At 37.1% G+C, this 26,236-nt stretch overlaps 1 protein-coding gene across 1 annotated transcript; it reads left to right on the forward strand.

The window, feature by feature from the left end:
- Positions 1-8,653: 8,653 nt before the first annotated feature.
- Positions 8,654-25,701, forward strand: LOC116250228 (peroxisome biogenesis protein 5). Its single transcript, XM_031623764.2, has 15 exons — positions 8,654-9,044; positions 9,749-9,871; positions 9,947-10,133; positions 10,826-11,019; positions 11,122-11,373; positions 15,033-15,152; positions 15,722-15,880; positions 16,712-16,902; positions 17,791-18,040; positions 19,450-19,534; positions 19,615-19,724; positions 21,970-22,194; positions 23,597-23,662; positions 24,723-24,817; positions 24,995-25,701. Exons 1-15 carry the CDS (start codon positions 8,922-8,924, stop codon positions 25,071-25,073), a joined length of 2,259 nt encoding a protein of 752 aa, XP_031479624.1. The 5' UTR covers positions 8,654-8,921; the 3' UTR covers positions 25,074-25,701.
- The last annotated feature ends 535 nt before the right edge of the window (positions 25,702-26,236 follow it).

Raw genomic sequence — 26,236 nt, forward strand, 5'->3', positions numbered from 1 at the left:
ACTTTCATGGACGGACATGGCCGGATACTTAATTCTCTTTACTTTAACGTACTAGAGAGCGTGAGAGAGTTGAAGGAGGTGGACAATGGCGACCAAGATTTCAGATACAAGTACTTGGACTCTAATACTTTCCGGTGGATAGACAAGTTCCATCAACCATTTCCATCCAATCTCTTGTTTTATATGGCTTGCATTCGAAGCGCCATCCTCATGCTCATCCTCACCGGGCTTTATTCAATTTTTTTCTATCAACCTATGTTGGTTAACAATGCTCATACTATACAATTGGAATGGATAATACTCAAACTATATTCTTCAAGTAGTGTTTGAATGGGTGGATTAGATGTCTCGGGAGTAGAAGGACCTCTGTTCTTTAATTAGGAGTATCTTGGTCATTTTACCAGCCACAGTTTCTTTTCCGGCGCCTTTGTTTTTAACGGTCATCTCCATCCGAAAAATCAAGGTATCATGGCCTTCATGTCGATGGCATTTCACTCCTTTTGAAGAAAAGAGAATAATATTTTCTTCTCCTTTTTTGTTAGTTTAAAAACCATAAATTTGTTATTCATCATTTGGTGGACGCACAGTTGTTTTAATCAATTTTGAGCCATCCGGCTATGTGGTCGGCTCGATAAGGATCAAACAATGAGAATTTGATATTCAACGTGTTCGCAACGTTTTCAATCGTTAATTTTAAAATCTCACAGAGCATAAAAACCCTAAACTTTTTGATAAGAAAAAATAATGTTACTTTTCATTTAAAAGGTATAATTCAAGTGTCAAGAAAGCAATCGAAAAATCCTACCACCCAAACGAGAGCAGAAGCTTCCCTTTCTTCGTTTCTGAGCTCAAGGCTGCCTCGATGTCTTAAGAAGGTGTTTATGCTGCCGTGAGCAGTGGTTTGAACCAACCAACTAACAAGCCTACCAGCCATTGATCCCACTAGTACGCCGACGCCACTTGGGAAAAGCATTCTTGTTGAATCGACTGGGCAAATGAGATGGATGGATAATCACAAATTGAAATCCTAGCAGCGACAAGTAGATGATACTTGTCGACTCGTGGGCTTAAGTTTAAAGGTTGATGCCATGGAAGCTCGAAAACCATATTAGATACACAATACACCTAGTCATATAATATTAATATCGCACAAACCCTAGAGTACGCAAAAAGCCAAGTATTTTTTATGGGACCCGAAATAACACAAGACCCGAGCTGGGCCGACTGAAAAGGAATCTTTATGGGCGCCAAGAAGGAATTTTTGGAGCCTTGGGGTGGTTGGGTGGTCCAAATCCGAGATTGGACCCGGAGGTATCTAAGCTTTGAAAAGACATCCCGAACCTTCCTTTCTTTGTCCTTCTTGATCTAATGTCTTATATATGTGCCTTTTCTTTACTTAATGTTATTAATTTAGGTCTTCCTTTATGACATTCCGGATTCGTTCCCGCAATTCAAATGGTTTTAGAATTTTGTTTTTCTCTTTTGCTTGTTCCATGCGAGTGATTGATCGAAAGGCAAGACAAATTGAGAAGCAGTCTCGTTTATGGAAGATGCGCACTCGCTGGTCAAAAAGCAAGTCGATGGTCCTACTCCTCACCCACCGGCAAGCTATCAATTCCAAATATCTTAGATTCTTGCACCTTCGTATACTTGTATCAAATTTCACTAAGACTGACGCACTCAAACACGAGTTGAAGAATTCCGAGCTTCGCTCTTGAAATGCTGTGATTCAAGACGCGTTTGAGTCTAAACCTTCTATTACATTTCTTCTCATCATTAATGAATGATTGATTGGTAAGAAAAAGAGAGAGACACCGCGCCAACTTGTAATTAGAAGCATAATATCCACAAAAATCAAATTCATAGTATTTTTTACTATATATATATATATATATATATATATATATATATATATATATATATATATATATATATAGAAAGAGAGAGAGAGATGCACATACACGTGCACACACGCGCACACAAGTATGCATTTTGTCTCCGTGTGCATGCAGCTAACCGTGCGCTACATCTGCCCACACGTTTGCTTGTCTCCTGTCGCCTTTTCCTAGGGACTCAAATGGGTGGCACATAGGTTGCACTCAAGCCCTTATCAAGTGTAATCTTATTCAACTAAGATCATTTATACCAAATCCAAAAGCGACTTTACATAGTAGTTAAGAACTTAAGATTACATCATTATTGGAAAAAAGTTAGAAAATTATATGGACAATTATATATCAGGTTATCCCTTGGTAAATTTGCTTTTGTGAACAAGGAATCTCAACCCTCATTTCATGTAAAAGAAAGAAGTTAACAAATAACAGTCCAAGTGTGTTACTTGTTACAGTGCTTCTGTCAACTAAAGTGTCTTGATTCTACTGTTTACAATACAAGGAAGTAATTGAATAACGACGCACTTTCTACACAACTACCTGTTCGACTAGCTATGGTATGACTATATATATATATATATATATGATGAAAAGTGCCAATGGTTTCTTGTGTTCCATTTTTGGTTGACCAAGGGACAAACATCTATCCAAGCATTGGTTGGTAGGCAATTGATAAAACTGGTCCTGATCTTCCTACAGGTGGACGCGACCTGTTTTTAATTAAATCATACAGAAGCAGAGACATAATTGTTGGATTTGATTTCAAGACATGCTTTCAACTAAGTCGCCATGGCTGTTCAGTCGTCAACGATGAACCTAAAAAAATCAAATCAGATCTGCCATTACTAACTAACACCAGTTAACTGTGAACGCTGCCCACGTTGACCCTTGTTTTGAGAAGCAAGTTGAGGTTTGATGGACACAGCTCGGGAGTCGAACTCTCACTTCATTAGAAAACCTGACAGTCTTCATTATGCATTTCTTTGCTAATAAGCAAGTAGAGGATAGATGGACCGAGCTTGAGAGTTGATCTCATTCAACTTGAAGGTGTTTAACTCCAATTTCTTAGTTAGTTCATCTAAAAATCTTCGTTGGCAGTTAAAAATAGGAGGCATTTGATAGTCTCGGATCTATGATGCTCGGAGTGATGGAACAATAAATTTTTGATGCAAAATTTTTCAAGTCTCTTTTATGTTCTGAACACCATAAACCTAAGATCCAACCATTGTGGGGTTTGATATGAGATCCATAGTCTTCAAAATTTCATAGTCACAAAAAACAAACGTGTTATTTTCGAAAAAACTACGAAAATAAGAACATGAGAAAATGAAATGTTGTTTAAAACTTTAAAAAAATGCATTTTGTTTAAAATAAATGTTAAAAAAGAAAACATGTTTTTTTCATGTTTTTAATGCCCAATAGTTTCTTAAATTTTTTATTTTTTAATTGTTGCAAATCTACTCAATGTTTGTGTTATTATTTTGTCACTTATTTCACTTTTTTTTAAATTTTTTAAAAATACAATTTTTCTTATTTTTTTCTCATATTCTCCAAGTCTATCAATATTGTACTAAAAAAAAAAACTCATCATTTAATACTCTAAAACGTTATTTGTAACTGTACTTCAAATTTGTGATAATCTCGAATCAAGGTGATAAAACACGTCAAAGAAAGAAAGAAAGATGGATTCATTGTCCCGAATTCAAAAATTTTGGTTCCTTGGAGAGAGCACCAAGTGAGTCTCACCATTTGCAATGCATGTGACCGTGTCGGAAAGTGGGGAAAGTAATCCGATACTCGATACAAACAGTTGAGCTCGTATTTCTACAGCATCATTATTGTTTTTTTCTCAAGAAAATTTTACGTGAAGACAAGATTTGGAGAAGAACGGATGCCCCGAGTCTAGTGGGTGACGCTTACACTGCATGCACACAATTTTTAAAATTGCAAACGGTATCGGATTTTGTGCCGGCGTTGATTTCCGGGATCATCGGTAAAAGGGCCTTCGTTTTCATCGTAATATTCTATGCATTTTTGGAGCGTATGCCGTCATTTTCCTTTCGTTTGGTTCGATCCAGTGGTGGGTGCAGAGTTGTGGGGAGAGAGGCGATGGCGTGAATGTTCGGTGCTCCGGCGACAATCTCATCGAAGCAAATGACTCGCTCCCCAAATACAGCCATGGATGTTTGAGCCCATCTCCCTTTCTTCATCAATGTGAATCTAACACTTTGCTTTACTTCCATCTCAATCTTCCGGGTTTTCGGGTTCCCTTTTCTTTTTCCTCTGGCTTTTTCTGCTTCCCCCCCCTTTGAATGGTGCTCGTTAATGGCGTATAATCCATTCCCACCTGCAGGTTTCTCTGCATTCTAATTAAAAACACTTGATCAGATCCTTAATTAAAGTGAGACAAGAACCGCTCCCAGTTTTTGTAAACCCCTGCTTCAAAATTCTACATTATTCAAGCTACCAGATTGAAGACTAATCATAAGATTTACAAATAATATGTGGATGCTGCTAGTCAACAAGCTGCAAGATCTGTAGGCCGCATCGATCCACAATGTAATAAATGCTCAGAGATATCAGGTGGACCTGAAAGAAAGACGTCATGGGCAGCTTTTAATGGCGCGAGAAGGGCATCTGTGGAGGGCACGCAATGCGATTGCTGAGCATGTCTTCCGTGAAGACAATGCATTTATTTAATGCAGCCATGGCTAAATTTTAAACACAGAAGGAGATCTAGAGAGAGAAAGAGAGAGTTTGACCACCATGGATACAATCATATGGAGAGAGAGAGACTAGCATACAACCATGAATTGATACTCATCTTGTCTGAACCCGGTGCTCTCTCTCTCTCTCTCTCTCTCTCTCTGCAGAAGAAGAACGTGGATGAGAGTCTTTCGTAGGCCCCAAGGGTATATAAAACATGGGTTTTTTAGTTACAGGCCACGAACAGATAAGCTCAAATCTGGAATAGCAGAATGACTCAGATAGATCGTCACCATCTTGGTGGTCAAAAAGTTTGAGCATGTTGAAGCTCGTTTTTGGTTATATATATTATAAATCTTCTTTTATATATTAAGAGGCTTTGGCACCCATACAAATCAAACTAAAGATTTATCAACAACGGCGGAAGGGCAAGCGAGGATTTACATTCTATTGATGCCTTTGATTTGCCTTCTGATCTGAAATCTTTTATTCTGTTCAAACTTCAAGTCATCATGGGGTTTGTGATCTATTGTTGAGTGTTTGTTCATAATCATGGATTCAAAAGGAAGAGAAAAGTTGAGAGGAACAACCTCAGAAGCAACGGAAAGCATGATTGAGATCGTAAGAAAAGACTCCAAAAGGAGATCTGCTGGATGATCAACCTGATCTTGTGGCCGCAGAAAGCAAGCTGGTTTGCTTACCTGAGGTTTATAGATATTAGTGTTATAACAATGCGAGGTTCTCGAAAATCTTGCGATTTATAAGAAAAACAAACAAAACAAACAAAAAGCGGGGGCGGAAATCGTGAGGTTTTGAAACTCTAGTCAAAATAAAAATGCCGGTGATTTTATCACGATTTCCTGATATTTTAGTGTTTTTTAGATGTATATTAAGGTTTTTTTATCATTTTCATTGCTTTTAATTTTTTTAAAAAAAATTATCGAGGTCTTCTTGAGAAGAACAACTTCGTGAAAAAGTACTTGAAGAAAAATTTCTGGAGAACAACTTTTTGCGGCAATGCATTCTGTATATCATCAATATTATCTGGTAACCAAAAACATACATGCTGAACTTTCGAAGTAATATTCCTTTGATCTATTTTACCTCTAGAGACTTGAAAATAATGGTTACTCAAAATGTGGGTTACGTTATGGTATTTTTTCTGCACAACTGAGTTTAATTTTGTTAAAATTAAAAATTCAATCAAGTGCATCAGGTTGCCAATTCAGTGAATCGGCTGATTCAGCAGAGCAACAATTAAGGCGATAAGAAAATCTCACAAGTTTTGCGTATTATGTCCCATTTTCATAAAAATAAAAAACAGGAGAAAGTGGCCATTATATTATATTATGTAAAAGAAAACGGATAGTTATTAGACCCTCATATGCCATATTTTATAGGAATTGTTTGGATCCTTGGCTTTAAGGACATCCAATGGTAGAGATTAAATTTAAGAAAATGGAAATCCAATTGTATTTTTAAGAGACAAAAATATCTCTCAATAGAGGAAGCAAATGAGCTTTTTTTGTCTTTTTAAAGGCATTTCAGTCTTTTAAAAATACTGCTAAGTTTTAAGTTTTTTCAACTTAATGTCTACTATACGATCATCTTAAAATCAATAACCCACTGAATGCTCATCAAGCATATATATATATATATATATACAAAGTTTTCAACACTATATTCAAACTTCATATTAAATTAAATTTAGGATATATAATGCACATAGTCCTTAACATTAAAAAACACCAGCTGCTAGTTTTTATTGCAAAAGACTCCAGCAAGTTGTCTCCTAAAAGATAGGCGGCAATGTGATATCATGAAGGGTGTGTTTCGTGTTCCGTGCATTTCTTGATGGAACGCACGGGCAGAACACGCCGTTTTCAGTGGCAAAAGGGATGCGTTCCCTGTTTGCATGTGCCTGGGGGCCGCGCTCTCATGCACCGTATTCTGTTCCGCCCCGCTTTGGAACCGGAATCAAACATGGTGCTACGTAAATTAATGGATCCAAACACAATAGGGTCCATATTGACATCCTCATACCTCAGCCTCTACCTTAGGGTTCAGATTCGAACACCATAATGTGGGTTGTAACCAGTTGTTAAGGGCTCAAGAAAGTTGCTTCTTCTTACTATTCACATCAACCGTTTCTCATCCTTAAAAAAGAAGTCCGATAAATGCGTGAAAGATCCAAGGAGTTTGGCATAGTTGGTTGGGCTAGCAGCTAGTACCACACTAGTCAATTGTTCGATTTCTTTGTGCATCGACTCTCTGTGCAAGCGGAACAAGGCCGTGTATAATTAGTCTTAATCCATATTTTATCATGTATATAAAATCTAATCAAGCAGACCCTTAACCTGAAACATTTACATTGTTGCAACCTCAGATACCAAATAGACTGAAGCCCAATCTAGTTTGTTCTAGTGAGCAAGAGGTTAACTTATCGAGCCGAATTGGCCGACCGGGGCCAGTAGCGTACTAGTATTAGTCGGGTACCAGGCCCGATGCTATCTCTAATTTGAGTCTTTTTGATGGACATAAAATGGTATAGTACAAAGGAAGGAAATTGGCTTGACAACTCAAGAAATTATGTCTATAAAAATGAAAATATCCAAGTTACACTTATAAAGATATGTCAGACTCAAAAGATACAGGTAAACTTTCAACTTATTACTATAGCTGACTCAAAAGATGTAAATTTTCTAAAGATGTAAATTTTCTAAAAACACATGTATGAAAAGATAAACCTAAAGTTTTGATAAAGTTAAAAGCTTTCACATTTGCTTCTAATAAGTAGCGTGTAGTTATGGTTAAAAGAACTGACTTGGATATAAAAAATATGAACTAATAGTGGCGGGAATAGTTAAATGTGTTGGACCAGCTTCTCTTGCGGATGCTTTAGCCCCTATTAACTCAAAACTTCATTTTTGTATAGGTGGCAAATCAAGTTATGTAAATAAATCTGGATCAGTTACTAACAAGAATTAAGTTTCGCATGCATCGCCAGAATTTTTTCACCAGAAGGGCCGAATTAAAGTTTCCAAATTTTGTCTAATGCCGAAATATTATTTTTTAAAATTTTTATATATAACAAATAAAATTTTCTAAAATTTACATGTAAATTTGATAAAAAAAATTCATGTGGGGTACCTTGTCTCTGCCCCTTTCCGATTTTTTTCTTAAAATTTTTATTTTTCCTATAATTTTAATTTAAAGTGTCATTTTATTTATTATATAATTATTCTAATATTTTTTCTGTTCAAGAGCAATTGGTGGAGAAATTTTAAAAAATTATAATTTATTATTCGTTATGCTTATGGGAAGGTGTTTTGATATATATATATATATATATGTTATTGAATTCAGCCTACTATTTTTACGTGATTATAATAAAATTGAAACCAATCTAATACTTTTGCAATTTTTTATTTTGTATCGCTAAAAACTATTAGAAAAATGTGTTTTATTGCTAAAAACTGTAGCAAGCAATTGATCCTCTTAAATGTATCTTTTACAATAATTTTTAATGACAAAATAAAAAAATACCATCCAACTATAAAAGTAGTCGGCTGATTTGAATATATATATATATATATTGTCAAATAGCATTTTATTTATTTATTTTGTCACCAAAAAATGTCATAAAAAGTCAGTTTTGATGAGGAGAGGACTGTTAACAAGATGACATAAATATAAGACAGTCCAATTTGCCAAAAGGTTATTATTTGAAAATGCTCTTCATGTTATAATTATAAAGTAACCCTATTTAATATTCCGGTGAACTTGTTTTTTTTTTTTTTTCAAGTATCTTTAAAAACTCATTTTTTGTCATCTCAGGTTTTGAAAAATGAAAGTTTTTTCATTATCATCCAAACAGGCAAATCAGGTTTTAAAAACTCACTAAAAAAACAAATTTTAACAAAACTAAAAAAACAAATTTTTTAAAATTTGAAAAAAAAAAAAACCATCCGGGTAGCCGGCAGATTTCATTTTGTTCCTATTGCGCATCGAAAAGGTAGAACTGATGAGGAGCGGGTGGTGAGGTCACACCGTCTCGTTTATTCCCATCGCTTTTGTTGACGACAAACACAGAAACCGGATACCCGTCTGGACTCTCCTCCTTTCTTTTCCTGCGTCTTGGACACGGAAGTAGAGACAGGGGAGAGTCTGGGAGGAGAAGGATAACCCCACGGGAGGCGGGAACAGTCCTGCCGAACTCAGAGGAAAGAGAAGAATAAGAACGAAGGCGAGGGAGAATTCCTCGTTTCTTCCGACGCCTTGGATAGGAAGGAGGAAGGATTTTGGCATCGATCGATCGGAGCAATGGCGCTGAGGGACTTAGTGACCGGCGGAGCCGCGTGTGCCGTCCCTGGCTCATCGTCCAGTTCCTCCAATCCGTTTGGCGCCCTCGCAAACACTATTCTTGGCTCCTCCTCTAAAACTCAGGTAATCCCCTCTCCCGCCAGCTCGTATTTCCTCCAATTGTTCTTCTTCCTACATCCTTTTCTTGTTCTTTGTGTTTTTTTTTCTTCGGATTTCTGTCGGGAAAGATTCATGCAATCGCCCGTCGGGCGATCTATAAAGTGTTGCCAAGTGTCAGATGGGATCTCCATGTCCGGAACCCATGGCGGGCGTCTATTCCCGTGAGGTAGAAGTTAGGATACTCCATGGTAGGCAGGGGAAAATTCACGGATTTAACTGGGCGCAGGGCAGCCAACGGTCGGTGGTGGGTTTTCCTTGGGCTATATCCATAGATTCCCGTGCATCTTCCTTTGATGCGTCTGCGGCGCATAATTTCTTCGGGCTCTTCCTGCTATTTCGAGCTCTCTCTTTGGCGCTTTGCGCCACGTTATTTTGTCTCTCTGACTGTAACTTCTCTGCTGCTGAACTTTAACTATGCCTGTTGCTTGCCCTACTCTTAATTGCTTTCCTTAACGTGGAGCTGTACTTACCCCAGTTTAGCAGCACAGGCTACCAAATATACCGGGAACCAAAAGGTTAAAATCTTCAATTGCAATCTTAGAAAGAAAAGTAGCTTGAATTAACTCGTTAGGATGCTGGTGAAATTCGTTACACAAGTCATCTTTTTAATCACCATGCCAATGAAGAGGTCGTGTAATAATTGTTCCACGAATCGTCCTTCGTTACAGGAAAGACTAAACGAGCTTCCAGGAGCAACAGTTGCTGGCGTTGATGCCACCAACTTCGGCACAGAAAGTCCCTTGTTATCTCTTCCAGGCTCAGAAGATAAATATGAGCTTCCGGATACTCAGGTTTGACCTTCTTATTCTTTCATGCTTGTCTAAAAGCATCTTGTTGAAAATTTTTTGACAGGCTTCCTGTTTCAGGGTTCCGAGTTTCTTCAAAGTTACCGTTCCGCAGAACATGGTGGTCTTGGTGAAGCATGGAATGAAATTCATCGATCTCCCGTGCAGCCATTTCCTCATAATCAAGTCGGACAAATTCAGCCTCAGTTTGCTGAGTTTGAGCAGATTTACAACAATGCTGGTCCTTTCCCACAACCAACTTGGGAAGGTAAAGCCAAATACGCTACTGCTTTTGTTGGTAAAATGTTACATATTTTCTTTGACAATAACAAGTATCCTCCATCTTTTCTATAGAATGGCTGTAGAATTTCCATATTAGTCCAATTTCATTGTTACATTCTGCGTCTTATATTTCTTGTCATTTGCAATGTCCATATCTAATGGACAAGATTGATGTGCACACAAATACACACATGTATGAGCTGGAATGCTCATTAAGCAGCTTGTTTGAGTAATAAGCCAAAATGACTTGTCTGAAGTCTGAACAAATATTGCCTGTTCATACTTGACTTACTCAGTCTTACTGAGTCAACTTGTCAGCATAATGAACCGAGTCAAGGCAAGATGAAGCTACTTGATCAATTTCCACCTCTAGCTGGCAAGTACGTGCACACTATGTACATGCAGTTTTAAGGAGAGAGAGCCACTGGTGGCTTCATATTTCTTGCTCACAAATGAGCCTGTGTGAGGGTCTAACTTCAACATTAGAAATTATGAAGAACCTGTAAATATTTGCTTAACATATGAAAATTGACTTATGAGGTGGATAATTTTATCTTTTAGTGCCATAAAAATTCAGCTTCCATAAATGAAAATTCATTCAATTAAGTTCATATCATGTCCACTTCATGTACTTCAACAGATTCCTATTGAGTTGCTGCACTTATTGCTCTTTAACAGGTCCTCCACAGAACATTTTGTCTCGTTTTCTACACTCTTTTGTGGACAGTGGTCGGGCTGGTATCCCTTTTCGCCCAGTGGCACTTCCAGTTTTAGGTTTGTCTGAATCTGATAAGCGATGTATATTGGACCGGAGCAGCATAATGGCACGACACTTTTTTGCTGATAAGAGTGATGAGTATATTAATGCCCAGGTATGCTTCTCATTGGAAATTAGTTGCACTTACGGCTCTAAATTATGGGTTTTTTTGTCCTTGTAGTCTTCCATCTGATTTATGATGAATGCCTCCTTCCAGGTAACAGCATTATTACATTCCCTAGACATTGATAATGATCTGCGGAATAAGGGGCATCAACGTGGAAAGTACCCTGAGCTGGAAGAGTATTGGACAGAATCACAAGGTGCCTCAAACTTTGGAACTGCACATGCTGCTGATAAATGGGTTACTGAATTTAGCCAGTCCAGATCACATGGAGAACCTGATTCCTGGGCAGATGCTTTTGACAAACAACATGGTGTTAACAGTTGGATCTCTCAGTTTGAACAGGTTGTTGCTTTTACTGGGTTAACCTTTATAGTCATCTAATTTCTGGCAAAATATCATGTGTCAAATTGTTTCTGCTGCTTATTTATTTTTATAAACAATGCTCATCGGCAAGCAAATAATTCCCTTTGTTGTCCATGAAAAACTGCCTGCTGTTTGATGTTTCTTAGTAATTTAATTTCTTGTAATGTGTTTTCCAATAGTATAGGAAGGCAATGAACCATGACAGATGGTCATGAGGATAGCTGTAAGGCTAACCAGTGGAAAACAACCAAGTGGTGACAGTCAATTGCTCGATTGAATTGTCCCTAAAGAGAGTCCAATTCTTGCTCTATGTAAGGTCAATTCATCTCAGCATATCATGGATATTCCTTTGAACACTAAAGGTATTGAAATAAGATAGGGTAGCCCCTTAAAGATATGGTTGTTCTCTTGCACCAATAACCCCTAAGAATAGGACTGATGGTTGGTATCTCACTGCATAACCACTTCCACAGGTATTTCCATTTTTTGCTATCAGAGAAGTCTGCTGATTCCAATAACATACTGCAGGTACAGGCATTTGTCTCTAGGGAGAATTCTAATCGTGTAATACAATTATTATAGGTATCTGAAAAGCATGCATGATTGCAAAACTTATGTATCTAAAAGTGTAAGGATGTAAATCATTTTAATTGAAGGATCATGAGGAAGACGGTCTAGATCTTCTGTAGTGTCCAGGCAGTGGAGTGGGGCAGGTCTAGTTGGATAAAGTGGACCACTCCACAAAAGGACAGCCAAGAAAGAGGAAATTTGTAATTCAGTATATATATATATATATATATATATATATATATATATATATATATAGAGAGAGAGAGAGAGAGAGAGAGAGAGAGAGAGAGAGCTGCCCAGCAGGCTGCTGCATCAGCCCGTGAGGGCTGTCCAAACGACACAGATTAGATGGACTTCATTTTTTCTGCCACTCTCTCTCCCTGACTCCCTCTTGATGGCAAGAGGAGAGGGAGAGAAAAGGGAGAGATGACCCTCTCTCTCTGTCTCGCTCTTCTCTTGCTGTGGATAGAGAGAGTGCCAAAAAGAAAGAAAGAGAGACGTGATATCTGGGTCGATTGGATGGCCTTTATCTCTTTCTCTCTCTCTCTCTCTATTATATATATATATGTGTGTGTGTGTGTGTGTGTGTGTGTGTGTGTATGTGTGTGTATATATACAAATATGTATATAAGTACACACTCAAACATGACACCTAACTACTCTCTCTATTTCTCTCTTCATTAAATGCTAAGAAGAGGACTTCCAATGAAGAAAGATAGAGAGAATAGTCAGGGTTTGCCATCTTTTCTACAGTCAGGATCTAATTCTTTCGTGTGCATGCATGCACGTGTGTGTGTGTACAAAAATGCACGATTGGATCTACAAAAGTTGCATTAAAAAGTGTTTCTTATTCTATTTAACTTGATATATGTACTTATCATGGTCCCTCTAATAAAGATAATATAGTGAAATGGTTACTTTTTTACCCTTAATATGTGTTCTTATAATGGATGAATGATCAACAACTCATAGGCATCTCATATGCCTCCCTCTTTTTCACATGATATTGAGGGAAATAATATATGAAAAACTGAGTTTTCATCATCAAGTTCTCCTGCAGGTAAAAACACTAGCTCCTGTCAGTTCATAAAGAGGATATTTCAATCTATTTTTTATTTGATTTCAAGGATTATTTTCTTTCTACCGACAAAAAAGGAAGAGCGATATGAGATGCCTATGAGCTCTTGATTATTCACCTCTGAAAGGAACACATATAAGGTGAAAAATAATTGGTCTACTACACTATTTTTACTAGACAGATCATGATGAGCACATCTATCAATTTAAATTGAATTAAAAAACTTACTAGTGCAGATTTTCGTAAGTGGATAAAGGGGACTGGACTATATACATATATATAGTCCAGTCCCCTCTATCCACTTAAGGAGCCTATGGAAGAAATATGGTTTTGAGTAGTTGTATCCATATGACACCTACTTTCTGTGGGCTGATGCAACCCTGTGGATGAGCAGGGGGGAGAGAAAAATTGAAAATACGTCCTGGACCACTCTTGGTGCGACATTGTAATTGCTCAGATGATTATGCCATCCCAAGTTCTGATGATTCTGAAGAATCTGCACTAATGGTGCTAACCAGTTAGGCAAAAGAACGGCAGAGAGTACACAAACTTATTGGCTTAGTGGAAAGCAACAAGTGTATTTCCCTCCTTCTTGAACACGTACGGATACATGCATGCATGCATGCAATCAAATAAAGCATGCAAATCCGATCAAGTGCAAACTCTTGAGCAATAAAAGTTAAAACCATTATGTATGAAATTAGAACAATTAATATAATCCAAAACAAATTCTGAGAGGAAAATACTGCAAGTTGAGGATAGGCAATCTAGATCATTATTCACATACATGTTCATGATGAAGTGTTCAGTCTTGGACAATGGGACATTTGCTTGCTTTTATATCTCCAAAGAATCCTGATGTATTCATGAACTTTATAATGTAAGTCTTGTAAGATGTTATCCGTATCGTACAATACATACCGTATAGGTTTAGATAACCTATACGGTACGCTTACAATACAAGATACGCTCGTGTATCATAAGCATATCGCCCGTATCGTACGATATGGGCGATACACTCCCGTATCGTATGATACGGGAAAAAATGCAAAAAGGGGCTGTCCTCTCTCTCTCTTCTTGTTTTTAAAGACTCCAAGAGACGTGGGATGGAGAGATTAATGAAGAAAATGAAGATGATGATGCAAATGATGAATATTATCGTTGAATCATGAAAGATAATAACTATGTGTTTTGAACTTATGAATTGTGATGTAATCTAAGTCCTAAGATTCTATAAAATTTTCAAGTTTAAAATTGTGATGGATGCTTATTATGTTATTTTGAATCTCTGATTTCTTATTTTTGAATGTGTTGTTGTTATACATGAATGTTCCTTATGTATGATGATTTTTCTTATTGAATACATTTTTTCTTCTTTTTTTTTCGGTTTTTTTGTCGATTTTTATCTATTTTTCTGATTTTTAAATAATTTTTAAATTAAAAAATTAATTTTATGATACTCTACGGTACGCTACAGCGTATAGGTCGGCCCGACTGATAAGCATTACACTACACCTTTTACAACATTGTTGGGAAGCACATGTCAAGTGAAGTGTCTCTGTGCAATAGGCGTCACTGCTTCCAGATTTCAACACTGCAAGCAGGAAATCTGGAACTCTACATGTAGGAGTGATTCTGCTACCAACAGAAGGATGCTGGGCTATGTCCTGCATTTGTGTGGTTACCTGATTGTCTGTCACATTTTTTATGTACTCATTTCTTGGTTTACTTAAAGTGTTGCTTTGTAAACTCCTTTATCTCTGTCATGCAATATCTGAACTGGTGTTCATATGCATGAGCATATGTGCAAGGTGTGGCCAGGTCCAGATTCGTGCATGTCAATTTCTACATGTGTGGTTGGAGGACAAAAGAAGGGAGAATGATGTGAGGCAGAGGATTAAACATCTGCTTATTGTTTGTTTTTGTTTCATATGTGTAAGACTTGTTGACTTGATCGAATGTTGATTGAATTTTTCTTATCTCATTTCAGGAACAACTGATGGCATCACAGAGTCAACTGACTGGTGCAAACATGTCACATTTAGCAGCAATGGAACAGTCTCGCATGCTCGCACATACACTAGCTCAAAACGAAGATCCAAGATTTCAGGCATGTCTTTGAGGCAACATTTACAATTGATTTAAGTTTTGACTGTGGAGTGTGGTCTTGCTGTTTAATTATCAGCAGTCAAATTCATGGTTTTAGTTTGGTGACATGAATACTCCTCCACTTAGTTGTGTTTCTGTTGGTGTAATTGTAGTCTAGGTGGTTGCTTTTTAAATTGGTCTCTAGTGAAGAATGAGTAAAATATTTCATGATGAAATGAAAGTTTCATCTGTTGTTATGCCCTTCGATCTAATTCTTTATCTTATTGAAGGTGTAGAAAGAACAAAACGAAAACACTGGGTGCAAAGGAATTTTTAACTGTACAAATGTTTTTTCTTATTTAGTTCGAAAAGAATATGCATTACATACCTGTAAGACTGTTACCAGAAGTAAAATTTTGTGATGACTCACTGAATCTGCTTTGTTGTATTGAATATTTTCCATTTATTTTTGTTGTACAGGCAACTGTATTTGATCTTCCTGAATTGTTCCCTTCCTGTTTCCACTCTAACTTTCTATCTTGTTGAACATGGTTGGTGATATACATTCTTACTTGGAGATACGATGAACAGAACTCTAAGTTCCTTCAGTTTGTATCAAAGATGAGCCGTGGGGAGTTAATCGTTGATGATAATCAACTGAGACCAGCAGCACCATCTCTTTCCAATGAATGGGCAGAGGAGTACAATCAGCAGAATGAAAAGACAACCAGTTCGTGGGCAGATCAGTTTGTAAGTGTTGTTCTCAAAGTCTTTATTATATTTGTAAATGTATGAAATTATGTTAAAAGATCATTTCAGAAAAAAATTACATTCTCTTCATTGCATTCTGGTAAAAGTGGATCTTGTATACACTGTTAATTTTCAGCATCTGCAATATCTGTGTCCACCTGTATTGTTTTGCTGAAGAAGGCACTGAGTGTGTAAGCAATTTCTAAACTGAAAAGGATTTGTATATGAGTTAAAAAAATTAAACTATACTTGATGGGGAATCCATACTTTCTCAATATATGCAGCACACATTTTTTCTGCCATAAGAAAAGTTAAAATTATATGGAAAAAGGTGGTTTTTCGTTTCCCAGACATTCCAACATATGTAAATTAAAAATTTGAATGCGCCACCTGTTATCTGTTTGCATCATGAGATTCACTGGGTGATATCAGGCCAAAGTTTATGAAAGTTTAAAAAGAGAAATTATGAAAGGATTATGTCAGATCATCTGCTAAACTGCTCTCTTATTTTGCATCAACCTCCTTGAAAATTAAAGGAAAAAAGGCCATCTAAGTGCTTGCTGGAAAAGTAGAATTCAAACAACGTAACATGATTTGGTCTGATTCTACCTGCAACCACATAGAGAGGCTTGTCATTTTCTATAAAGAAATGGTGAGAACAAAGGATGTAACCAAGTAATGCATAAACAGGGGTCCAACTATCTCTTGCACATTAGGCCTTTCATCAACCAGCCTTTGGGCTACTGCATGAGAGAGAGAGAGAGAGAGAGAGAGAGAGAGAGAGAGAGAGAGAGAGAGAGAGTGTGTGTCTGATGGCTGTGTATCTTTCAGCTTCAAAATGGTGCAGATACGTGGGTGAATGAGTTTGCAAAAGAACAAAACCAGTTTGGTAGTACAAATGATCAGTGGGTGGATGAGTTCTCCAAGCTGAATATCAATGACTGGGCAGAAGAATTCAATCGTGGGGTTGCAGAGGGAGCCTTTGATAGTACTGCAGATAACTGGGCTGATGCTTATGATAAGTAAGTTCATTCTTTCGTCTTTCTTAGTACATTCCAAGTTATAGTTGGAATCTATGTAACATGGACTCTTTAAGGAGGTCATCATGCCTGTGTTGCACCTGCATGAGTGCTGGTGCTGTTTTGACTCACCTATATATATGTGTGTGTGTGTGTGTGTTTGTGCATATATCGACACGTAGTGTTCCTGCAACCAAGGTTTTTGAAATTGCACTGTACCCATGTACACATCCACACCCGTATCCATGTGGCATAGGTTGAATGGTTGGTTCAATGGAGTTTAGGTTGCATCAGTTGCGTCCTTTTGTCTCGGTACCCCATCCTACAAACAAAGTTAAATGGGGAAAAAGCAATAGTCAAGTCAATCTAAAAGGACCATAAACTGTTTGCAAAAGCCATCATAAACCCCTTGCCGCACCATAAACTGCATCTTGATGGCAGGTGGGGGAAATCCCCCCCTGCCTCTTTGAGAAGCGAGAGGCCGTCGCCTCCTCCATTGCCTCCTCCGCCAGCCTACCCTTGCCGGCAGACCATCTGCCTCCCTAGTGGCGTGCCTCGTGTCGTGGGGTGTTTTTTTTTGTTAATCAAAGAATAGGCCGTCCACATGGACAGCCCAAACCAGCTGAGTGATCCGCTCGACTGGTATTCGGCGTTAGGAAAAACGCTTTCTCTCTCTCTCTTGATATATATATATATGCACACCCAAGAGCGGGTGCCTTGGCCTCCTTAAAGACTTTGTATTCCATAGGTAATATGTATCTCACAAGATTCTTGAGTTTCTAAGTGCATATTTCCTTGTTTTTCTAGCGGTATTTTCTCTTCGGAATTTTCATAAGTCATGGAAAGTTTTGACCGGGCAGAGAATTAGATTGTACTCTTTTGCATGTGCAGGTTCGTTGAAGAGCAAATTGCAGCTGGCCAGCAGAAGTCAGATTCTTCAAGAATGATCTATGTTTTCTCGGACCAGAATCCATATGTTGGGCACCCTAATCCGCTGAAAGAAGGACAGGAACTATTCCGCAAAGGTCTTCTAAGTGAAGCTGTGCTTGCTTTGGAAGCTGAGGTTTTGAAGAATCCTGATAATTCTGAAGGTTGGAGATTGCTTGGAATTACGCATGCAGAAAATGATGATGATCAACAGGTAAATTCTCAACAATGACTTTCTAAGTAATGAAGTTTTATCACCATACTGTTCATTATATATGTATATATAGACTTCAGAGTGTCCAATCAGTAAAACTACAGAAGAACACTAAAAGTATTGGAACATAATAAATAAAACGAAAAGGATCAATAATATAGCTATATAAGAAATTCCAAGTAATAAATAAAATGAAAAGCATAAAAAATATAGCTATATAAGAAATTCCAAGTTTTAGCTAGAGGTTTAAATGTTGATGGCTGTCCACAACTAGATTTCAAATAAAAACTTCAAGTGTCAAGGGTCAATTTGATCCAAGGCTCATGAACAAAACTCCCGAGAGGAAACAAATGATCTGATTTTCTGATGGCTGAGAAATTAAAAAGTTAATTGGGCTTTCTAGTCTGTACTACTTAATCAATAGCTTAGAGAGGAAAGCACGATCTAAGATTCTAATGATCTCAAAATGATTTCTGTCCCAAATGTCTGCTATTTATGAAGTTGTATATGAAGTATGAAAAGCTTTGTGGTCCTGCCTGCAAAATGGGGCTGGATACTCTTGTTATGTGGGGTAATGACTTGTATTTTTGTGGCTTCTTGGTAGGATTATGATGCTTCAATCATCTGTAAATGAAGAGAGAAGGCCATAACTTATTGGTCTTCTCTATATTAGAAAAGAATGGTAGCTGTATTGAAAAAGATTGTAGCTCTTCAATTTATTTTTTTGTTGTTTTCCCATAAATTCTGTTTCAAAGACTAATGCCAACTCTGTTAATCATATGGTTAAGATGTTTGTGTTTCTATCAACAGTTTGAGTGAATGGCGTTATAAGTTCTTATCTTATTGTGTTTTGATTACCAAAAGGATATTTTGTGTGCAAGCTCACAATATTGTTATGTCATGTCTGTTACCTTTGTTAGTATGTATTTCATCATTTTTTCCCTTTTTTAAACGTGTACAAACACCAGAATTTTGTTGAATGAGTAAGAGTTCTTATTTGTGCAGTTGAAACCTTGTGAATGTTTTACATAATTGTGTTGCCTCCGCCCTTGTGTCATGTCTTGGCAAGTAGATCAAAGCAATTTATGCAGACAATATGTGTCATGCCAAAAAGTTGTGTTGCATCAGGGATCAACAATTTACTGGGGTGGTTATGCTGTGCAATGACAATATCCTTTTGACTTTGAAAGATGCTTGGTCCTGAACAAAAGTTCTGAGCACGGTTCCTATTTTTCTGGAAGTTAGTGAGATTTTGTTTTTTCATCATCCTAGAGGATTTAATGACTAGATGATGAATTGCCACATTTTCTATGATTAAATATAAAACAAATGGAGGATGTAAAGTTGCCCTTTTCTCCCATTTCTCAATGTTGGTCTCTTATAAATATTCTTGACTTGCATCCCTGCAGGCTATTGCATCAATGATGCGTGCAATGGAAGCCGATCCAAATAATTTAGAAGTGCTTCTTGCTCTTGGTGTGAGTCACACTAACGGTAAGACGTGTGCTTCATCATTATCAGCTGCTGTGACATAATTGTCAGTCACTGACGTTAGGCTTTTGGGATATGTGCAGAGCTTGAGCAATCAGCGGCATTGAAATATCTGTATAGGTGGCTTCAGCAGCACCCAAAGTATGGGAGTCTCGTCCCACCAGATCAAACAGATAAACTCTATCATAATGATGTAAGAAGCTAATGTTTATTTCCAACTTTAATCTGTTGAAAGTAATCCAAATTCTATGGTTAAGGTATCTTGAACATGTCTTAGATTGTTTCCCCCATTTACAAGGATGATTAACTAATGGCAAAATCAGATGGTGAGTATATATTAATGTAGAATGTATTTGCTGCTTGATGTGTTTTTATGCATATGGTAAAGTGTGCTTGTTCTTTGCCTGATTGTGTAGGTAGTGTATGTCCTATGTTGCAATATTGGGATTATCTGATGGGTTATATTCAAAATGATAATCAACATGTTTACTCAGGCAATTCAGCTTTATCGATAGCCACAAAATATCGTTCTTGTGCTTTATCTATAAGGTTTTTCTTGGGGATTTTTCAGCAAAACTGTTTTTGGGAAAATCTTGGAATTTTTTTTATAAGAAAGTGAAAAAATCCTAAAAATTAGAAAAATAAATGAGAAACTAATGAAAAGTCAAAAAGCATCTAGGTAAACTGATAAAGAGTAAACATGATGTTTTTGTAATGATAAAAATAACCTAACAGCGCTTTACCCTTGAATGACAAAGGATAAGTTAAAAGAAGAGGAAGTAACAATGGAAGAGAAATTTTAAAAAAAAAAAGTCAGATATCACATGCTCCTTACTTGACATAAAATGAAAAAAAAAAAAAAAAAAAACAAATGGGTGTCCTGCAGCCTCCCCAGCAATGTGGCAGCCTCATCTTTTTATGTTTCAAATGAAAGCCAATTGAATGCTAGGGCTTAAAAGCCCTGAAGAAGTTTTAAGTTCCCTTTTTGCCATTAAAAAGGGATTACATGTTCAAGAATGCCTCTCTTGGCTCTCTGTTCGTCTCAGATTGTCCCTTTTTAAAGAAGAAAAGCACCATTTGCATGATAACACATTAAAAAAAAATTACATTAAAAAAAAGTTCGACATGTCATCAATACCCTCAGTTCAGCGTGTGAATAGAATACTCAAAAAACCGTGAAAAAACTGCGGTAAGTTCATATTTATCTTTTTTCAAAATATTGCATTGTTTTCATTTTTTTGGTTAATATTGCAATATTTTCAAAAATAGGAATATTACGATATTTATGGCTAAGGCTTCATTATTCTCTGGTTGGACTTGTCAAAGGGGAAGGTGGCTAATTGATATGCAATAATTTGGATATTTCTCTATATCTGGTAGTCTAATCCTAAACTTCCTAGCTCTACAGTTTAATACCATCCAGGTCTTCAGGAGTTTTTCAGGCCGAAGATCTTGTGATCTTCTCACATGGTGCATTAAAAGAGATGTTATAACCTTTTGAAAAGAAAGCATTGAGTTTTGCTGCAAGACTGAACACTTAGACGTATGCTGATTTCTTCAGCAGCAAGAGTGCAAATTCAGTTTACAATTTTATTCACTATTTTTCCATCTCTATGGTTCAATCCTGGATGCCATTACTGAGATGTTAATCATGGAACTAGCATTTTGTTTGACTTGTGGCAATAGATGAAGTAAAAGTGTAAAACCTTATGATGAGGCCTTCAAGTTAAATTATTGGCAAGAGTTGTTCCTTGGAAGTGGTTGGTAATTAGACATATGTATGGTCTAGATTTTTAACGTGAATGAGGCATCGTATTATGAGGAAATAGAGGTTTCAGCTTTGGAGACTATCTGTTACCGATAATTTTGTCAACCAGAAGATATTTGGAAGATTTCATACTTTGTGCACCTCAAAGTCCTGAAACAAAGAACGTTTTGGATTTCAATCTTCACGCTGCAACTCTGGTCCTCTTGCTGAACAGTTTGTTCATCTTTTAGACATGCCATCATTCATGTTGAGAGGAATTGCTTGAGCACGTTCAATGGGTTGAAAGAAGTGGCAAAAGGAGGGGAAAGAACTTCAAAAATTCATGTGAACTTTTCTAAAATTCATGGTATGTTTGTAGACAATATAACAACTGTGCTGTTGAAAAACCATCTTCCTAACTGTAGTATCAACAATATTGATGTGTGCTTTTCTCAGTCCATAAGAATGGTCTATCCTTCTGCTTCAACAGGTATCACTTCTGGGATGCAGTTTGAGTGGCATGTCAAGCCTTTTCTTCCACAACGAGATCTAGAGATGCTCAGTAGTTTTGTTTATCATAGACATAATATGCTTAATTAGATCGTAGTAGTAATAGAGTATGTAATTTATTTTGAACATGTTTGGTGTCAGTTTTATTTTGTAGCTAACTCACATGTTATCCTGCATGCAGGTAGCTCTGCTATTCAATGAGGCTGTTCGAATGTCCCCCGAGGATGCTGATGTCCATATAGTTCTTGGGGTCCTCTATAACTTATCTAGAGAATATGACAAAGCTATCTCATCCTTCCAACAAGCACTAAAGCTAAAACCACGTGATTATTCTCTTTGGAACAAGCTTGGTGCAACTCAAGCAAACAGTGTTCAAAGTGCTGATGCCATATTTGCTTATCAACAGGTAGTTGACTAGTTCTTAGTCATGTCTATTTGTTTTTGTTTTTTTTTGTTTTTTTTTAATTCTAAAGCAAATTGCAAGTTGTCACAAAAATGTATTTTCCTTACCTGCTTTATCTTTTATTCAGTGGTTTATCAAGAACAAGAAAACTAAAAAAAGATGCTCGTTAAATATGCTCTCCAGCATATTTTATGGTTGATTGTGTTAAATTTCCTTTTTCTCTTAGTTTGTAACTGCAACTTGGTTAAGGTTGGAAGAGAACTGCACTTTGCTATCCTGGAGGAAAAGTTCTTTTAAGTCGCTCAATGTATTACTGGAAGATGGAAAGCCACATACAGATAAAGAATAATTCAGTTCTTGCGTTAAGATCTGCACTTTGTGCAATGCCTAGGAGTTGGCCAGGACATGCTTGTATGTCCCAGGCAGCAAAGATCTTCACAAGATAACATCTTACATATATTAAAATGCTAGTAGGTCAATCTGAGTGGGATAGGTTCAGCACCCCTGCAGTGTTTTTAATCTTTACTGCTTGCCATATCTACCTATAGAAACTAAAACAACCTTTACTGTGTCACTCAGGGAGGGTTTGCCTGTAAATTTATGATTGCTAACCAGTTACCAAGCTCTCTCGCTCTCTCTCTCTCCCCCCTCTCTTTCTCTTAATCCTGCTTGATGCAATAAACATGGGGTTGATGATGTCCTTTATATTCACATGTAGACATACTCAGCATACACAGCACATATAGATATTATGTGCATGCATGCGTTGTGTCTGTGATTTTGTGTTTGTGCTTTCAGCTGCCCCCCCGCAATGTAAAACAATAGGAATTACCTCATGACAACCTCAGATTTAAAAATTGGATGTTTCAATACTTAAGCAATTCATTTTCATAAAAGAAAAAATTAACGGTAAATATATGTTTGAACTACATAAACTACATAGATAATATGGTGATATTGTAATATTACTGCTAAATGTTGCTATTTTTATATCTTTCTCCTTGTGGATGTTTTAAGATCAATATACTTTTGAAGTATGACTTCTATTCTGAGAGTGTGCTTTCGTATTTCTGAGTGCATATATGCTTGTCAGCATGAAGGCTCATGCTATCTGTATCCTAATGCCCAAACGTTAAAATTAGCCTTATGGGAATAAGCTGCTGTCATGAATTATTACACTACCATTCACCAGCGACGGGTTTAAGTGTTTAGTTGGTAGAAGAACCTTTGATCTTCTTCTCAAACGTTGTTCTTGAACAGCCATTTGGTGTTAGAGATTTTGATTGATTTGCATTGTTGGACAATCTTGTGGGAATCCATTTTGCTCGTTCTTCAATCCTTGATAAATTTTGTCGAGTACTTTGTATACCTGGCTAATTTTTTTTTCTTCTTTTTTCCCATGTAGGCACTAGATTTGAAGCCCAACTATGTTCGTGCATGGGCAAATATGGGTATTAGTTATGCTAATCAGGTTTGTTACTCTTACATAATTCTTTGTGAATACTATTGGTAACATAGTGCACTTGATTTTAAGCCCAACGATGTTCATGCATGTATTTTTGAATGCCATTGGAATGTAGCCATCATGTGTAAGATTTCTATAGCTTATTCTTTTTCATCTCTGATTTCAATATCTAGTTTCTAGATCAAAATGCATAAAAGGGGCTGGAACATATCTTTTCAATGTATGCTCTCTCTACCTTCGATATGTCAAAACAGTGTAATCGCTCAATTATAAATTGAAACTCTTGAGATTTAGACCAGTCTATCTACCTCTTATTGATACAAATTTGAAACCTCATTTATAGTTATCTAAGACAGAACCTTAACTAAGTTTCAGTTTCACTTGTGACTTTGTCTCTACATACTGACTAATGCATAACTGACATTATGAACTGTTGATGCCTTCTCAAGTTGTATGCGTGTGTTTGAATCTGTGTGCCTTTTTAACCCTTGATGAAAGGAATTGGTTTAGTGCTGAATAGGCTGTTAGAACTTGCATATGATTCAACTAAAACACTACTTAAACTGAGAAGTTAATCCAAAACGGCTTTCTTAAAGATAGTAGATTACTTCATAAAAAGATAATACCAAGGAATGTGTATGAAATGGTTTCATGGGATTCGGTTAGATGTCCTGATAGTAGGATATCATTGAGAAATCGGAATCAGTGTTATCAAAGTATGGTTATTCCTGTGGAATGGGTCTTCATGTTGGTATCTTATTGAATATAAAGTGCTGACATTGTTCTGGCCAAACGTTTCAATCTTTAGGAAGTATGGTAGGACTGTCGTTGCTGTTCTGAGTTTAACAGTGACTCTTTCATACTATAAAATGGGAAGTTACATGTGTCCATGTTATTATGTTTCGTGACACAATCATCTTATGCAAGTTGATATGTTTGCTCTGTCAATTTGATTTTCAAAATTTTCTTGAAGTGTATATAGCATGTCTTTTCTGCCTGACCATTAAATAACCATGGTCTTATTTTGCATTCAATGGTTTGTCTAACCTTGCTTATTCATGTTCAGGGGCAGTATGAAGAATCTATTCGATATTATGTCAGGGCACTGGCAATGAATCCCAAGGCAGAAAATGCATGGCAATATTTACGGATTTCTCTTAGGTTTGTGTGTGTGTGTGTGTGTAAAGAAAGAAGCTAAAGCGATTAATTCATTTCTGACACGAGGAAACGTTTTCTGAGTGTTGATTCTTATCTCGGTTCTCAACTAGATGTTAATTCGTGCCGTAAATTGGATTTGCCTTAACTTTTTCCTTTTCTTCTTTGCCTGGCTTCTCACAGTTGTGCTTCTCGAAATGACATGTTGGAAGCGTGCAATTCAAAGAATCTTGATGCTCTTCAGAAGGAGTTTCCCTTGTAAAGTTAGAACCTGTTGATGATGCATTTATATGTCGCCGAGCGCTTCTCTGCCTTCATGGGCTTTTAGATAAAATTAGCCGCTGCTGAAGATGAACCATCAAAGAAGTATTAATTCCTTCAACAAGAGCCTGGCAAATGGTTTTGTTGACTTCGAATGAAAGGCGAGTATCCTGCAATATCTATCTTTGTAGCCATGAATGGACGTTTTATCGTAAAGAAAGGAAGAGAAGATCAGCATCAGCTCCATATACATGCACCGCTGAACCCGAGGGAGCGCTCGTCAGTTCGATGAGTTACCGATTCAATGTACAGTCAATAATGATCACATATTTGTGACGTTGAGTGAAAACCGCCTTTGCAGAATTCCTTGCTGCTGCCTGAGGATTCTGTAGGAGAAATTTGTTTCTCGCAAAGCAATAATGTGTTCATGTGACCATAAATTCTTATCAATAGATTAAGTAAATGCTAGAAAAAGTAGATCTTGTATACATACTTAATGTTCAGCATTTGCAATATCTATGCCCACCCGTAATGTTTTGCTGAAGAAGGCACTGAGTGTATAAGCAAATTCTAAACTGAAAGAAGAATTTGTATATGATTTAAAATAATCAAACTATATTTGCTGGGGAGGATGTGCCTACTGTCTCCCCTTCCTATCTCAAAAGGTGGATTTATCAGTGCTCGTGACTGCCATCTTGTTCCGACATTTGCAAGCCACAGACGTCGAATCCCACAGCTCGGGCATTTCTCTTCTTTTGCAGACGCCAATTAGAAACTTGGAGTTACCTGCAGCAAGGTTGAAACTGGAAGAGGAGACAGAAAAGGGTTCTACAAACTGGAAGCAGTTTGTCATTTTATAGCCCATATGAAATCCATTCGTACATTTAAATTTTGGCTGCATCTGTTTCACTACAGTTGATTGATGGTCTCTCAGCTCCATTTTTTGTTTTCTTTGCGGTATCGTTCGTGAGGGAGAAAAAAAAACAAGGTCTCAAGCTACGTGTTCCTAGCTGCCTGTAGTTGGTAAAACCCTTGATGTTCCCCACAGGCCACATCAATCGCGTGAGTACACTCAGCTTTGGCCTTCAGGCAAGGACATCCTCCCCTCCTCCAGGTTGTTGGTGTATTTGATACGACTCTGCGACCTTGGTCATGGTGGTATGA

The sequence above is a fragment of the Nymphaea colorata genome, chromosome 3 (assembly GCF_008831285.2).
Source record: "Nymphaea colorata isolate Beijing-Zhang1983 chromosome 3, ASM883128v2, whole genome shotgun sequence".
Classification (NCBI taxonomy): domain Eukaryota; kingdom Viridiplantae; phylum Streptophyta; class Magnoliopsida; order Nymphaeales; family Nymphaeaceae; genus Nymphaea; species Nymphaea colorata.